Source organism: Orbicella franksi, chromosome 13 (genome assembly GCF_964199315.1).
Source record: "Orbicella franksi chromosome 13, jaOrbFran1.1, whole genome shotgun sequence".
Lineage (NCBI taxonomy): Eukaryota > Metazoa > Cnidaria > Anthozoa > Scleractinia > Merulinidae > Orbicella > Orbicella franksi.
Window position 1 is genome coordinate 11,655,348 of NC_138157.1, and position 15,673 is coordinate 11,671,020.

General features: G+C 39.7%; 1 protein-coding gene and 1 long non-coding RNA gene across 2 annotated transcripts in view; both read left to right on the forward strand.

The window, feature by feature from the left end:
• Nucleotides 1–8,679: 8,679 nt before the first annotated feature.
• Nucleotides 8,680–9,121, forward strand: LOC145466692 (uncharacterized). The gene is made up of 2 exons (XR_014041970.1): nt 8,680–8,814; nt 8,888–9,121. It is a non-coding gene; the product is annotated as an uncharacterized LOC145466692 (long non-coding RNA).
• Nucleotides 9,122–13,137: 4,016 nt separating this feature from the next.
• Nucleotides 13,138–15,673, forward strand: part of LOC145466176 (angiogenic factor with G patch and FHA domains 1-like) — a 3,731-nt gene continuing 1,195 nt past the window's right edge. The window contains exons 1-4 of the mRNA XM_081449931.1: nt 13,138–13,435; nt 13,734–13,935; nt 14,464–14,569; nt 15,562–15,640. Coding sequence (XP_081306057.1) covers nt 13,358–13,435; nt 13,734–13,935; nt 14,464–14,569; nt 15,562–15,640 — 465 coding nt within the window. The 5' untranslated portion in view covers nt 13,138–13,357. The remainder of the gene's footprint in view (nt 13,436–13,733; nt 13,936–14,463; nt 14,570–15,561; nt 15,641–15,673) is intronic.

The window sequence follows — 15,673 nt, forward strand, 5'->3', positions numbered from 1 at the left end:
CCAGTCCAATACCGAGAATACGAATATGGTCCGATTCAACATATGGTCCTTGTTATGACGTTAGTAAATTCGAAATTTTCAAGTCAAACTTGGTTTCATGTAAATTAATATTCCAAAGCCAGATAGGTCGCCATTATGGCCGTGTAGCTTAAAATTGTAAATTGCAAAGCAATACGAAAAAGTAAACAGGAATTTCAATCTGTTTATTGCGTATCAGTTTTCTGATCTTTTCCTTCGACTTTTGAGTCTCTGCCCTTCCCCTCCGGGAGGTTTGCCAGTTTTTTTTTTGTTTTTGTTTTTTTTTTTTATGAAAAAATTTTTCAAATGTCCCAGGGTGGCACATTACAAATCCTCATGGTGGAGCTTTGGGAAGACTGCAAATGCGCGACTGAAGGCCACGAAACAGGGTCAATTTTGTGATAAGTGAATAAAGATGGTGGATTTTTTTTTAAGCTTGGTAATGAAATGTGAAAAGTGAACTGATCAACATGACACGAACGTAGGACAAAGAATTTCTTCGTTCCACGCCTGGGTCATGTTGATCAGTTCACTTTTTAAAGGGTCAATTTCTTTTCTGAAATGATCGATGATGCATGGAAGCAATAATTGTTCACAAGTCAATAGCCGATTGTTTTCTTTTCTCGGCCACCCGGTTTTTCGACAACCCTCTCTGACGGAGAGCCAGGAACAGGCTAACAAAGAAATGGATTTAAACCATTGTAATGGGTTTTGGAGGCAATGCACGTCCGGAAAATAACAAAACTTAACAAATGATGCAATTAGTGGTATTCCAATTCGTCGGGGACTTCAAGCTAATATTTCTGTGTTTGACCACCTGTCACCATAAGTGATAAGCTGCAATCTGTGAGTGCATTTGCAGAGTCCGATCTCTGGATTTAGTACTTTTTGCATTGAAGGCTACCAGGAAATTTTAAGATAAACAATGAAGAAGTAGGTATTTTAAAAACTGAAAGATAAATTCTGAAAATTGCCTCTGACAATGCTCCACGCCCGGGCTGACTTATTAAAAAATGCGCAAGGCTAATACCTACTTAATGTTCGACAAATGCCCTTGGGGATGGGCGGGATTGGAATTGACATAGCCTTAAATATCCGCCTTTTCACCATTTAGTTAAACAGAATCCCATACCTTGAATTTCAAAGAGCTACAGCTAGTACAGAGGACCGGGCCGCCACGATACAGGCATTCCGTTAAATTCTCTTTATATCTCTTATATGTGTCGCGCTGATACTTGTGCTAAGGCCTTGTTTTTCCTTCCGACGCTGGTCACGCAATCTTCCCTAACGTGCGTGACGTACCAAATGTGAGAATTTTGTGTTGCAAGAGAGGCGGGTGTTTCTATTCGAAAGGGAATGGGGGGCGGGGGGGGTTTCTAAAATAATTTAGATGTTTATTTAGGAGAATTCTGTATCGTATAAATCTCTAAAGGTGACGAGATTATCACAGTTGACAAGTTCCTACTGTTGTTCAACAAACATCACAATTGTCATGCCCATTAGTGTCTTTCCGGGGCCGATCCAAGATGGCGGACGCGGATATGCTGTCGTGTATTTTTCTTAGTTGAGACTCTTAATATAGCTGCATCGAAAGCGGGAGGTCGTTGTGATTTGTGATCGGAATCAGGCAACCTCGTCCCATGGCTTTTTCTTTTACATGGGGGCGCGGGCTAATCTCTAACCTAGATTTCCCACGGCCATGACATGGGTCCAAACTTGGAGGCAAAAGTTTAGAAAATGAAACGGCAAAATAATCTTACGCATGTGACGGGAAAAGCGAAAATGTTGGCGATGCTTTAGAAAACAAATTCTCTCTTTACTGGATTGTAGTGTACGATCCCATACCAGCCCAGAGGATGCTGATTTGTTATTGCTGTTAAGTTTTCACAGATGTGACCTAAGAATAGCAAATATTCTGCTCTTGAATCATCTGAAACATGCGAGATTTCCCGTGATCATGACATAGGAATATTTTTTAGTTATTTTTTTATGAAAAAAATACCTCTTAGTCGGCGCGTCGGGTATGTTATGGACGGGTCAATGGATGAGTGAGTGAGTGAGTGAGTGAGTGAGTGAGTGAGTGAGTGAGTGGGTGAGTGGGTGAGTGGGTGAGTGGGTGAGTGGGTGAGTGGGTGAGTGAGTGAGTGAGTGAGTGAGTGAGTGGGTGAGTGGGTGAGTGGGTGAGTGAGTGAGTGAGTGAGTGAGTGAGTGAGTGAGAAGTTGTTAATTAATAATTGGAAAACCCAAACAATGAATATTTAAAAGTCCTGTAAACCTAAAGCCACTTTATTCAGCCTGCTTAGCAGTCGTTCGCGTTAAAGAGGGTTTTTTTTTGTTTGCACGAGAGGTCCTGCATAAGGATGTGTAGTAATCTATAGTGCTATATAGGGTTGTATAGAGGTGTTTGGGAATGTATAGGGCTGTATACGTGTTTTAGAGATGTATAGTGTTGTATAGGAATGTATAGTGCTGTATAGGGATGTATAGTACTGTATAGGGGTGTATAGTACTGTAAAGGAATGTATAGTGCTTTATAGGGGTGTATAGTGCCGTAGAGGGATGTATAGTGCTGTACAGGGGTGAATAATGCTGTATAGGGGTGTATAGTGCTGTATAGGGGTGTATAGTACTGTACAGGAGTGTATAATGCTGTATAGGGGTGTACAGTGCTGTATAGGGGTGTATAGTGCTGTTTAGGGCTGTAGAGTGTTCTACAGGGGTGTATAGTGCTGCATAGGGGTGTATAGTGCTGCAGAAGGGTGTATAGTGCTGTATAAGTATGTGTGGTGTTATATAGGGGTGTATAGTGCTGTATAGAGGTGTATAGTGCTGTATAGGGGTGTGTAGTGCTGTATAGGGATGTATAGTACTTTATAGGGGTGTATAGTACTGTAAAGGAATGTAGAGTACTATGTAGGGGTGTATATTGCCGTATAGGGATGTATAGTGCTGTACAGGGGTGTATAGTACTGTATAGGGGTGTATAATGCTGTATAGGGGTGTATAGTGCTGTTTAAGGGTGTATATGGCTGTAGAGGGGTGTATAGTGCTGATACGCTGCGTTTTTTAAGCATGGTACTGGCCATGCGGTTGAATGTTTAAATGTTTAGGCTGGCCTTGTCCAGCCACATTTATTCTTTTGCTTTTCGAGACACCAATCTTGACACTTTGTCTCCTTGCGCCCCGAAACATGTGATGTGGCAACGCGTGTTTCGGGGCGCAAGTGAGTTCAAAGTACGGAACTTGATATAGTGCACGGGTCATTTTGCAATTTATGTGCGTTGGATGTTGGGCTGGCGTTACATATCTTCGCTACACAGTGCTGACGAGCCCCAAGAAGGGCGAAACAGCTGTCCACTGTTGCGATCCTACTTTATCGGTTCTTGCCATGTTGGTGTCTCGAAACGTTTTTCACGTAGTATCAGCCTTGCAGTTTATTGCTTGTATAGGGGTGTATAGCGATGTATAGCGGTGTATAGTGCTCTATAGGGGTGTATAGTGCCGTATAGGGATGTATAGTGCTGTACAGGGGTGTATAGTGCTGTATAGGGGTGTATAGTGCTGTTTAGGGGTGTATAGTGTTGTACAGGGGTATATAGTGCTGTATAGGGATGTATAGTACTGTATAGGGGTGTATAGTACTGTAAAGGAATGTATAGTGCTTTATAGTGGTGTATAGTGCCGTATAGGGATGTATAGCGCTGCACAGGGGTGTATAGTGCTGTATAGGGGTGTATAGTGCTGTATAGGGGTGTATAGTGCTGTATAGGGTGTATAGTGCTATATAGAGGTGTATAGTGCTGAATAGGGGTGCATAGTGCCGTATAGCGATGTATAGTGCTGTATTGGGGTGTATAGTGCTGTATAGGAGTGTATAGCGCTGTATAGCGATGTATAGTGCTTTATAGGGGTGTCTAGTGCTGTATAGGGGTGTATAGTGTTGTATAGTGGTGTATAGTGTATAGTGGTCTATAGTAATGTATAGTGCTGCATAGGGATGTATGGTGCTGTATAGGGATGTATAGTGCTGTATTTGGATGTATAGTGGTGTATAGTGCTGTATAGGGTTTTATAGCGCTTCATAGGGGTGTATAGTGCTGTATAGGGGTGTATAGTGTTGTATACTGGTGTTTAGTGCTGTATAGGAGTGTATATTGCTGTATGGGGGTATATTGTGCTTTATAGGGTTGTCTAGTGCTGAATAGGGGTGTATAGTGTTGTATAACGGTGTATAGTGCTGTATAGGTGTGTATAGTGCCATATGGGGGTGTATAGGGCTGTAGAGGGGTGTATAGTGCTGTATTTGGGTGTATAGCGGTGTATAGTACTGTATAGGGTTTTATAGCGCTGTATAGGGGTGTATAGCGCTGTATAGGGGTGTATAGTGCTGTATAGGGGTGTATAGTGTTGTATAGCGGTGTATAGTGCTGTATAGGGGGTGTATAGTGCTGTATGGGGGTGTATGGTGCTGTATAGGGGTGTATAGGAGTGTATAGCGCTGTATAGGGATGCATAGTGCTGTATAGGGATGTATAGTGCTGTATAGGGGTGTATAGTGCTATATAGGGGTGTCCAGTGCTGTAAAAGGGTGTACAGTGGTGTAGTGCTGTATAGGGGTGTATAGTGGTGTATAGTAATGTATAGTGCTGTATAGGGGTGTATGGTGCTGTATTCGGGTGTATAGTGCTGTATACGGTTTTATAGCGCTTTTCAGGGGTGTATAAGAGTGTATAGGGGTGTATAGTGCTGTATAGGGGTGTATAGTGTTGTATAGCAGTGGATAGTGCTGTATAGGGATGTATAGTGCTGTATGGGGGTGTATAGTGCTTTATAGGGGTGTATAGTGCTGTATAGGGGTGTATAGTGCTGTATGGGGATGTGTAGTGCTGTATAGGGGTGTATAGTGCTGTATAGGGGTGTATAGTGCTTTTTAGGGGTGTATAGTGCTGTATAGGGGTGTATAGCGCTGTATAGGAGTGTATAGTGCTGTATAGTGTTGTTTAGGGGTGTATAGTCCTGTATAGTGGTGTGTAGTGCTGTAGAAGGATATATAGTGCTGTATAAGGATGTATCGTACTGTATAGTCCTCTACAATGCAGTATAGGAGTGTATAGGGGTGTATACTGTATGCTATTACATTTAGTTTCCCCTCGACCCTCACCAGATGTTTTTGTGGATGCCGTATCCTAGATACCGGCATCCTCCTTGCCGTCATGTTGTAATGTAACAATAGAAGCTTCGGGAGCCAATCAGATCACGAAAAACGCAATCGATTTACCGTCAATTACATCTCGATGTAACACGAGTTGTTTTCGGTAGTCGGCCTATTCTACGACTTTGGACGGGTCTCTACGATCGTCAACGATTACGATACGGATAAATCCGATCTTCCAAATATGGTCTGCGATAAATATCCTCAAACGCTCGGAAATGCTTTGGCTGTCATACCGATGGAAAGACGACAAACAAGTGAAACAAGTGAAACAAGCCACGTATTTTGCTGAGCTCAGGTCAGAAGCGAAGTAGCGAGTGACGGCGAATTTTGGTAAGTTGATAATGTTTTCTTTCTATTTTACCCACGTAATCAGGCACAGCTTTCGAGAAATGCGTAAATCGTATGTTTGTAAACAACTGTTCGATGTTTCACTAACTGTTCGAGATTTTGGAAGAGAGACGGTGGATGAACGGAGGTCTTTGTTTGACAACTATCGAGTGACGCATTTGAAAAATGTTGTCAAGAGTTCGGCAATCCGCAATACTTTTAACTGGCCTTTAAGCACAAGTGATCTTAATTTATCGTCTTTGTTTGGAAGTGACTGTGCACGACGTGCCGATTGTCACATCTGTCAAAGTGCTGACCGCGTTGCCACTGAAAAGCACTTGGAAGGAGTGCTTTGCACTAATTCCGATTTGAAAATTGTCACTATCTTTTGGGACACCCAAAATCTCTTTCGGGAGACAATGAACCTCCTTTGGGAGACAATGAACCTCCTTCGGCAGACAGTGAACCTCCCTCGGGAGACAACGACAACAACTCGTAATTTCGTTTATAACAAAATATTTGGCAGAAATCATTCTGTAGATAGGTCTGTTGTTCAAAGCAATGTGAATGCGAAATTCTCCCGTGTTGCAGGTTTCATGAAAGCTGTGCCTGGTTCTGTACAGTACAATGCAGCTGTTGATTCTGATACAAAAGTACATAACAACGTATTTAAACTGTCAGAAGTGTGAAAGACGATGTGCATTTTAGATCACGTTCACCGTTCAAGCAGTTAGCAGTGAAATCACGTAAGCTTAAATCTCGAGATAGAGAACCATCTAGAATTTCATTGCGGAAAAGTGATTCATTCTTTGAAATTTCGAAACTTGAGATTGAAAATAACACGTGGTTAAAAAATCAGTTCCTGCTTCATCTGTTTTACACAACATTGCTACGAATTATAAATGGTGGAAAATCAGACACACTGAAAGGCAAACTAGTTTCTTCAGTAACTATTTTTTTCGATTTGAAAAGTGTATAACATGGTCGTTTGCATTTAATGTTTCAAAAAGAAATATTTTACTCTTCGGAGATGTTGAATTAAATCCAGGTCCAGTTGCAGATGGCAGAATTAGTTTATCAACATTAGTATGCAAAACCACACCTGAATCGCCATTGAGCTCAAGGCTACTAAGACATCGATTAAGACCACTTGATGTTGGTGGGGGAGGTGACTGCTTTTTTAAATCAGAATCACACCAGGTGGTGACTCAAACTGTCAGTTAGAAATTAGAGCAATGGCTGTCCAGTAATTGAGAAATAATCCTGAGCAATTTATAGAAAGCAATGTGGATGGATCGTAGTTAAGATATTTATCTTGTATGTCTATGCAGGGAACATGGGCTGATCACATTGTTATACAAGCTGTTGAAGATTCACTGAACTTAAGAATTCATGTTGTAGAATCTAATGCAAATTTTAAGGTTTGACCCTGGTTCAACCTGTGAATACTGAGACTGGAAATATAAGGTCTATATATTTAGGTAAATACAGGTACATGGCAAAATAATGCCCAGTTGAACGAGATTGCATTTTCAAATGAAATTCCTTTAAAAAATACTGAAAATAGAATTTGAGAGATGCTAGATTTCAAAAATTTCTGGGGGGCATGCCCACAGACCCCCCTAGCAGCTCATGCCTTTGGCAATCACAGAACTTGCCACGTCTATGTCAAAAGTCTGGTTGTGACCCTGATATGCTGGTTACTGAATGGGAGTAAAAACAGTAGAACATTCAAATGGTGGCAGTGGCTGCTTTATAGCAGTTTTATTTACAGTTATTATTAAAATCCTGACAATACTTTTGGCTGCTTAATAGGAAGTGGCTGCCTAATGGGTCAACATTAAATAGACATTCTTCGATTCTACAAAATTGACTGACCATAAATACAAAATTACTAAATTGTTCTTCTAAATTTTTTTCCTAGAAGAATCCATTGAAGGATATGTGCACTTATTAACAGAAGTACAAACTGCAAGGAATTCCACAACCAACTACTTCAACTGTCACATTCAAACAGGACAGGACGAAGCAGTGCGTACTGTCTGTTATTCACCTCAAAAGCGCATGAATTTAAAACAAGCGTTCCTTAATAAATCACCAGTAAAAATCACAGGAGTGAAGCAAACAGCATCAAAAAGATTTCACAAACAAGAACAAGAATTCACAATTGCAAAACATGCAAAGGTAACTCCAACTTCACTGCCCTATACCTTTAATGAACACTTCAACAACCAGTTATGCACCATTACCGAAGCACTGGAAAAAGATGTATAAGAAACATTAGACGTGAAAGCAAAAGTCCTAAAAAACAGGAAAATAAGCAAGTTATTATAAAAGACGGCAAAAAAGCAAAATACTAAACTGTTTGTCTAATAGCAGATGAAACTAACTCAGTTAAACTAGTTCTCTGGGAAAGCATAATTGATAAAATTCAAACAGAGAAAACATATCTTTTCAAGAATTTGAAAGTTGGTATCTTTGATGACATAAAGTACTTAAATACAAATGAACACACTGACCCTCAAGAAATTGAAGATTTACACAATATCAGTCTGACCACACCAGAAATACAAGACAACACAATTGAAGGCCGCTGCATTGGTGTGCACATCAAACGTACAACCTCTTGCATAGTATGCAACATGACCATTAGTGAAGCACAACTTGAAGAGGAAACTATAACTTGTAACAATTGCAACATAACCACTCTCATAATTGTCATTCAATCCATGAAGGACAAAAAGATGCTCAAGTTTACTTGCTTTAATGATGCCATTATCAACTTCCTCAAAACAGCAGACTGTCAGATGTCCTTATCTGATATCCACTAGAAGACTTGAGAAAAATCATGTTGCAAGCAGGGGATAGAAAAATTATAGCAGACAAAGCAACTCAAGTAATTTCACAGTTCCTCCCCTTACGGTAAGGAAACCTCTAACAACTGCAACATAACTACTCTTTTAAGTACTTGAAAAAGAAAATATTATTTGTACAAATTGTTATTAATCAATGCAGGATAAAAACATTCCCAAGTTTAGTTCCCTTAATAATACTATAAGCAGCTTCCCCAAAACAACCGGCTGTCAGTTTTTATCTGAAATGCCATAAGAACAGCCATAAGAACACTTGAAGAAAGTTATGTTGCAGACAGGGGATGAAAACATACAATGTAGCAGACAAAACAACTCAAGTGATTTCGAGGAAACTCTCCTTATATTGATATTAAGATTTACTCCTTAGAAATCAAAAGCGCTGTCACGTTTAGTTCCTTTAATAATACTATAAACAACTTCATCAATTAAGAAACTTCGACAAAATATATTGGAGGGTAGGGATAAGCATTTATGGCAAACAAAACCACACAAATGGGTTAAGAGTACTACCCTCCATTAATATTGTATGCAGTTGTTCCTTAACCGTTGTTGTTAATTTGTATTCCTTTACTATTAATTTATCTCTCTCATGCGAACATGAGTACTTGGGCGATATCCCCTTGTGTTAATGTACTGAAACAATAATTTTATTATCGCCCAAAAGCAACATTAAAAAAAAAAAATACAATTTCAATGCCATCCTTACATTAATGTTCTGAATACCAGGTCAGTTACAACATAGTTAAAGGATACCTTGCAAATTAACAGAGGTTACTTCACTGTTTCACTTTGTGCATTTTAAATATTGTATAGTGTTGAGTTACTTTTAAACAACTTACAAGAACTCACCCACTGATTTTTTTACCTGTTAATTCTAAGAACAATAATTATTACAATCCCCTCTATTTGAGTTCATCAATAAAAATGTTGTTTCCTTGGCACATGGTAGTCTTATTCTTCTTTTACGACTCTTTGAATACCAGTCTTTACGCCCCTAGACAAACCGCCCCCGACATGACCCCCTTGGACTTTTACATGCAAAAAATTTACTTGTATTCTAAAACCTTTCCTATCTCTTCTATATGCTGTTCGGGAGGAGGCTGGGGGGGGGGGGGGGACAGGGGCATTTTGTCTTAAAGGTATAATGCCAAAACTTGTTGTCTCTTGCATAAATTTATTATATCCTATCTGCTGTCGAAGCTGTACTGCTCTTTTACTCTCTCTCTCTCTTACAATGTTTTAATAAATTCCTTCAATGTCCCTACAAAACTACCGGCATCCACAAGCAGTTTTCGACTGCCTGTTATTTAGTATTCTCCTTGAAAACACTTCCCGGAATTGTGCATGGAAACGAGGCCATTGGGAAAGTCCCTTGAAAATGGAAGGTAGAGTGTCGTGGTTAATGTTCATGTTTACAAGTTATTCTGCTGCAGAGAATACGAAGTAGCTGCTACTTAGTCTGCAAACGGTATGGAAGAACCCAAGAACAAATATATTCTTCTTGTTGATCGTGCGGGTAAAATACTTAAGAGAAATCTTTTGGCGCTTGGTCTTCCCCTGGCTATACCAACTCAAGCTCGACGATTATTCCCGTATCTGTATACCTTTTTGGGGGCCTGTCATAAACTACTAAATCAACTGTTGCCTTGATCTTAACACCTGATGCAAAATTGTTGCTTTGTGGGTGAATTGCCCTAGCAGCTAATGAGCAAGTCCACCTAGACATGTATGACTTTGTACATCTACAATTGTACCATTTAGTGCACCTATCGTTGATCCCCTCCCCCCCCCCCGATTTATTTTGTTGATGGAACAAAGACTTACTCAATCTGTAGGGTATAGGGCATAAAATTCACATGAAATATACCCCTCCCCCAGAGGCTAAGAAGCCAGATTGTCAAAACTAAAAAAAATTGTCAAAATGTCAAAAGAAGAATTACTCTGATTCAATCACAAAAGTGCTTTGAATATCCAAACTTTTTTTTTTCAAACTGCTAAAAAATCAGCCGAGATACAATGCAAGTGTAAAAAGTATACTGTAATATATTGCTTTCCTTTGTTTCTCTTGGCAACCTGTATGGAAGACTGGGAGATTCATCTCTAACCAAGAGACTCCTAACCAAGAGACTCTGGAAGAGTTGGCGTGAATGGGTATGGGAGGAGAGGGTGGGTGTGGGGGCAGGGGCAGGGGTGTGGTGGTGAATGGTTTAGAAGGAGGAATGGAAGGCAAATTGGGTATTAGAGTTTGGTGTTGTTGCAAAAATTGGTTTTTGGGCTTGATCCAAAGAGACCTGCCGCAAAAGGAACGAGGCAAAAAGTTACGTAAATTAAAACTACATTGTAGATTCTAACCCCATCATTGAAATATTGATGCAGCAGTTTCAAGTGTCATTCAGAAAAAGGACAGTCAGCAATCTGTTGCTGCAGGCAGCAAGGTGAGAAAATGACTAAATTATATGTATTCATTTTTCTTGCTGTACTGATTACATGTAGTTGTGATAAAATGCTACCAAAATCAGAGGAGAAAAATACAGGGAGTATCCAGTGGGTACACTGTACTTTAAAAAAAAAATTTGATGAACTAAGAGCATAGAACCCATTTTCATGTACATCCAATGCTGTTTAAATGCTAGTATATGGAGGTGAGAGTTGACCCTCCTTACTTTTGGCTTTGTATATATGGTGTATAGATCTAGGATCATGTGTACTTAAGGCATTCGTGGTCGATTGTTGATCAATACCCTTGATTGACAGTGGTGGATCAAGGGGTGGGGTGCAGGGGACCTGGGTCCCCCCCTTTTTGGCTAAAAGAAGGAGAAAAAACAGAAGGAAGAAAAGCCGGCAGGGTAAGCAAAACAAAACTGGGCCCCCCCTTAGCTCAAGGTCTGGATCTGCCACTGATCAATACCCTCAACTGACCCTTGGTCAATACTCAGTTGACACTCCATCAACACCTCAGTTGACACTCGATCAACACTTCATTGACATCTCGGTCGAGAGTCGAACAAATTTTTGATCGATTCATATAAGTCGGTCAACACTCAGCCAACTATCGACCGACTGTTGATTATAATACGTTTGGATAGATTGTCGATTGAGTATCGATCGGGATGTTGATCAAGTATGGATCAAGATGTTCATCGAGGGACCCTTGATTGATACTCGATTGACACTCCATCAACACCTCAGTTGACACTCGATCAACACTCCATCAGCTTCTCGGTCAAGAATGGAACAAGTTTTTGATTGATTCATGTGGGTCAAGTGGGTCGACATTTGGCCAACTATTGACCCACTGTTGATCAAGTATCAATAGAGTGTCCACTGAGTATCAATCAGGATGTTGATCAAGTATGGATTGAGATGTCGATCAAAGGATTGATGGAGAGTATTGATCAACACTCGACTGTGGATGCCTTTAGTACACATGATCCTAGATCTGTAGCCTTTCGATGTCACTTATTATGGGGAGTTGCAACTTCGTGGGATTTCCCTCTTTAATTTCAGGAAGATAAAATAAAATGTACCATTGCAAGGAAAATTATTAGAAATGTTGTAGAACTTTGTGAAAGGAATTAAACATTAAAAGTAATTTCAAACAAATGACGACAATTTTAAAATTCACAGACATGTTTCAGCAGAAACATATGCCTTCATTGTTGTGCTACAATGTGTGCATTGAGCATAAAATATAAATACTGGAAAATGCTAAGGAGTACAATGGTGGGAGTGGCAGGCGCGATGGCCTCATGGTTAGTGCGCTCGTCTCCGGATCGAGCGGTCTGGATTCGAGCCCTGGCTGGGGACATTGTGTTGTGTTCTTGGGCAAGACACTTTACTCTCACAGTGCCTCTCTCCACCCAGGTGTATAAATGGGTACCGGCAAACTTAATGCTGGGGGTAACCCTGCGATGGACTAGCATCCCATCCAGGGGGGAGTAGAAATACTGATGTGAAGTTTATATGAAATAATTCATATATGAACTGCGGTTGTAGATGAAAGTGAAGAATGATCATCACAGTTAATTTTCCAATTTAAGCAATTGGAAAGAAGAAGCCTGAAAAAATCAGGGCTTCAGCAGGATTCGAACCCGTGACCTCTGCGATACCAGTGCGATGCTCTACCAACTGAACTATGAAGCCACACGTTGGGAGCGAGGTCAATTAGTTGAGTTCATGTCTTCCCATGAGTAGTGAAATGATGTGAAGTTTATATGAAATAATTCATATATGAACTGCGGTTGTAGATGAAAGTGAAGAATGCTCATCGCAGGATAAGCTCCGGTCTGATGGGCCACTTGGCTCATATGCAGACTTTACCTTTTTACCTTTTACAATGGTGGGAAGAAGAGAAAAAGAATTACAATAACAACATTTTTCTTTATTGTTAATTTTTTTTGAAAGCAATTGTACAGTTATCTTCCTACTATCCAGACCTGCTATCCAGACCCGCAGGGCCCCTATGGATACCAGCCTCGTTGCTGAATGGGCTACCCTGGTTAAATAAAGTTACTTACTTACTTACTTACTTCTTTTTGTACAAAGAGAGAAACAAAGTAAGTCAGGTCCATCTCTCCTAAAAGCTATGTAATTATAGGTAAACTTTTTATAACATCAAGTTATGTTTGATGTCACTACTTTCAGTCAGACCATTGTTTCTTTAAGGGATTTGTTCCTTTTTTGTTGCGGGGGGGGGCGGGGGGGCATATGGGTAGGGCAGTGGGCTGTTACTAGCTGACAATGCACAGTAGTTGGTACATGTAAATATGCTTTCTTTGTAACTCTGTTGAGATATCAAAATGAGTTCCATTTATGTGCTCAGGGAGGTACATGTACTGCAATTGATGCCTCAGAGTAATATTTTGTATTTGCCACACCACTCTAGGACCTGCAAGCATCATTACAGGAGGCTGCTGCTGATGCTATGAGCCAAAGTGGATTTGTGTATGATGAGCGGACAGGACTGTATTATGACTGGAATACTGGCTATTATTATGACCCAGTAAGTCGAATATACAAAATTGCACTAAACATACATGTCAACCTGTAAGGCTAGTGTACTAACCTTCAAATAGAGACCTCCAGGTTAGAACAAACACTTCATATTTTAAATCAGTGTCTGTCTCTGCCTGGAAGCATATGGGTTACTTTCTGTTAGAGAATTTTGACCGAGGTCAAGATTTTTCCATACGGTCACACCAAGTCATTAATATTCCTTTGATAATCCTGGTCAGTTGGTAAAGTGTCCAGAAGACAAAGGGATTGTTATTTAATCTCTTAATGTTATTATTTTTTTTCAGAATAGTCACCTGTATTATGAGAACACTACGGGAATTTACTACTATTATGATGAAACAAGTGCCACTTACAAGTTTCACTCCAAAATTGACTTATCCAATAATCAAGAAAAAACAGTTAATGATGATAAGGATGATCAGGAGGAAAGGGAGAGTGGTGAAGAATACAGTGAAGTTGAGGAGGAGAATGATAAGGATTTAGAAGGTCTGTAAGTCGATGCTTTGTCAGAAACAAAGATGTCAAAGATGTCAAAAAAGATGTTACTCATGGATCAGTCTGTGACATGAAGTAAACTATTAGCAGAAACATTTGAATTTCAAGTTTGAACTTGCTGGTAACTTCTGCACACCACCTGGACTCTCCACTACTGCTAGGCTCTACCAGATTGTTTTCAATTTGACCAAAAATCCCAGTTTGAATTGAAAATCTAGAAATTTCCAGGGTAAAGAGAACAGCATTTTCCCAAATTTTGGAAAAAGAGAATAACCTCATGAGTACCCTGCAATCAACTTCTTGAAGGGTACCTCACAAGGTCTACATGTTCTTTACGTATACCAAAATAAAATGTTATTTAGTGGTCAAGCTCAAATGATAACAGAAAAGCCAAAGTCATGAATTGATTCATTGCAGAAATGATTGTGCTTTCATCTGGATTATGCATATACAATAATTATTTATGTTATCTGCTTGGTTTTTGTGCCAGCTAAATTAGTATTATTTGTTTTGGTTTAGTTATAGAAGTGCAGTTTCCTTGTATCAGGGCAATAGTAATCAAGGCTTCCAAAATAAAAGTGGGAAGTCTGTTTATTGTCACATACACAGGTGGAACAATTGGCAGGTAAGAGAAGTGATTGACAGCACTTTTGAGAATTGATCTTATTTAGTCAATGATTACGCCCTGTATCAGAATTCAGAAATAAATCTACATGGCAAGCTCAAAATATTGCCCTCTCAGTTCTGTGCTTTGCAGCAAAAGACATGTACATGTACAAATGCTTAGAAATTTTTTCTTCTTCTGAACATGTATAATTTTTAAAATTCTATTTTAGTAGGTTCAAACAGTCATGTTTGTGGTTGAGATTGCTGGGTACTGAGGTTTAGTTTCATTATGCTTGTTTCTTTTTTGTCAAGGTTCATTGACTGTCTTAAGTTTGCAGTCCTGATTGATGGTGTACAGTTCATGTATTTCTTTGGTTGGGTTTTGAACTTCAGAATTCACCAGTCATTTATAAGGGCAACAATTTATCGTATTTACGCAACTAAGTTAGTTCAGAGGGCCCAAATAACTAAAATCAACCAATCAGATTGCTCCATTGCTGGTCCAATATTCTCGTAGTATTGGACCTGGCACTGTTCCAAATGATCTTGCACGACCACTATTGAAGAGTATTTGGTTGTTGTATGGCTTTAACATCTCTGAAAGAACTTGCCTTAAATATAAACGATTCCTTTTCTTTTTCTCCCAACCCTCTTTCGCTTTTGGTTTGTTTAACACCAGATGTGAGTATACACCTCTAGAGTCAGCTCCCAATCAGGACTGCATGCTTTTTGCAGTCTCAGTGATTGTGGCATTTTTCTCTAAACATTTTCAATCTTGTAATACATTTCTTATTAACCAAGCTTGCTTGGGACCATACTGGGAGAATATCGGCCCTTGGCCTTTTTGTACAGACCTCGCTGTGCCCTGCCCATACTGTCATAACCTTGGGCCAATATTCTCCCAGTATGGCCCTCGCGCTTGATTAACAAGACATATTTACCAATAAAATATACATGCAGTAACAATATCGGTAGTTCTGAGAGTAGCTCAGATTACTGTAGACTGTCAAGGAAACACTTCCCTGTTTTTGTTTGCAAAGAGAAAGATATGTCACATGTTATAAGAATCCCTGATGTGGAAGTCAGCAAGGTACTTGACTGTACTTAAGTCACTCCATTATGT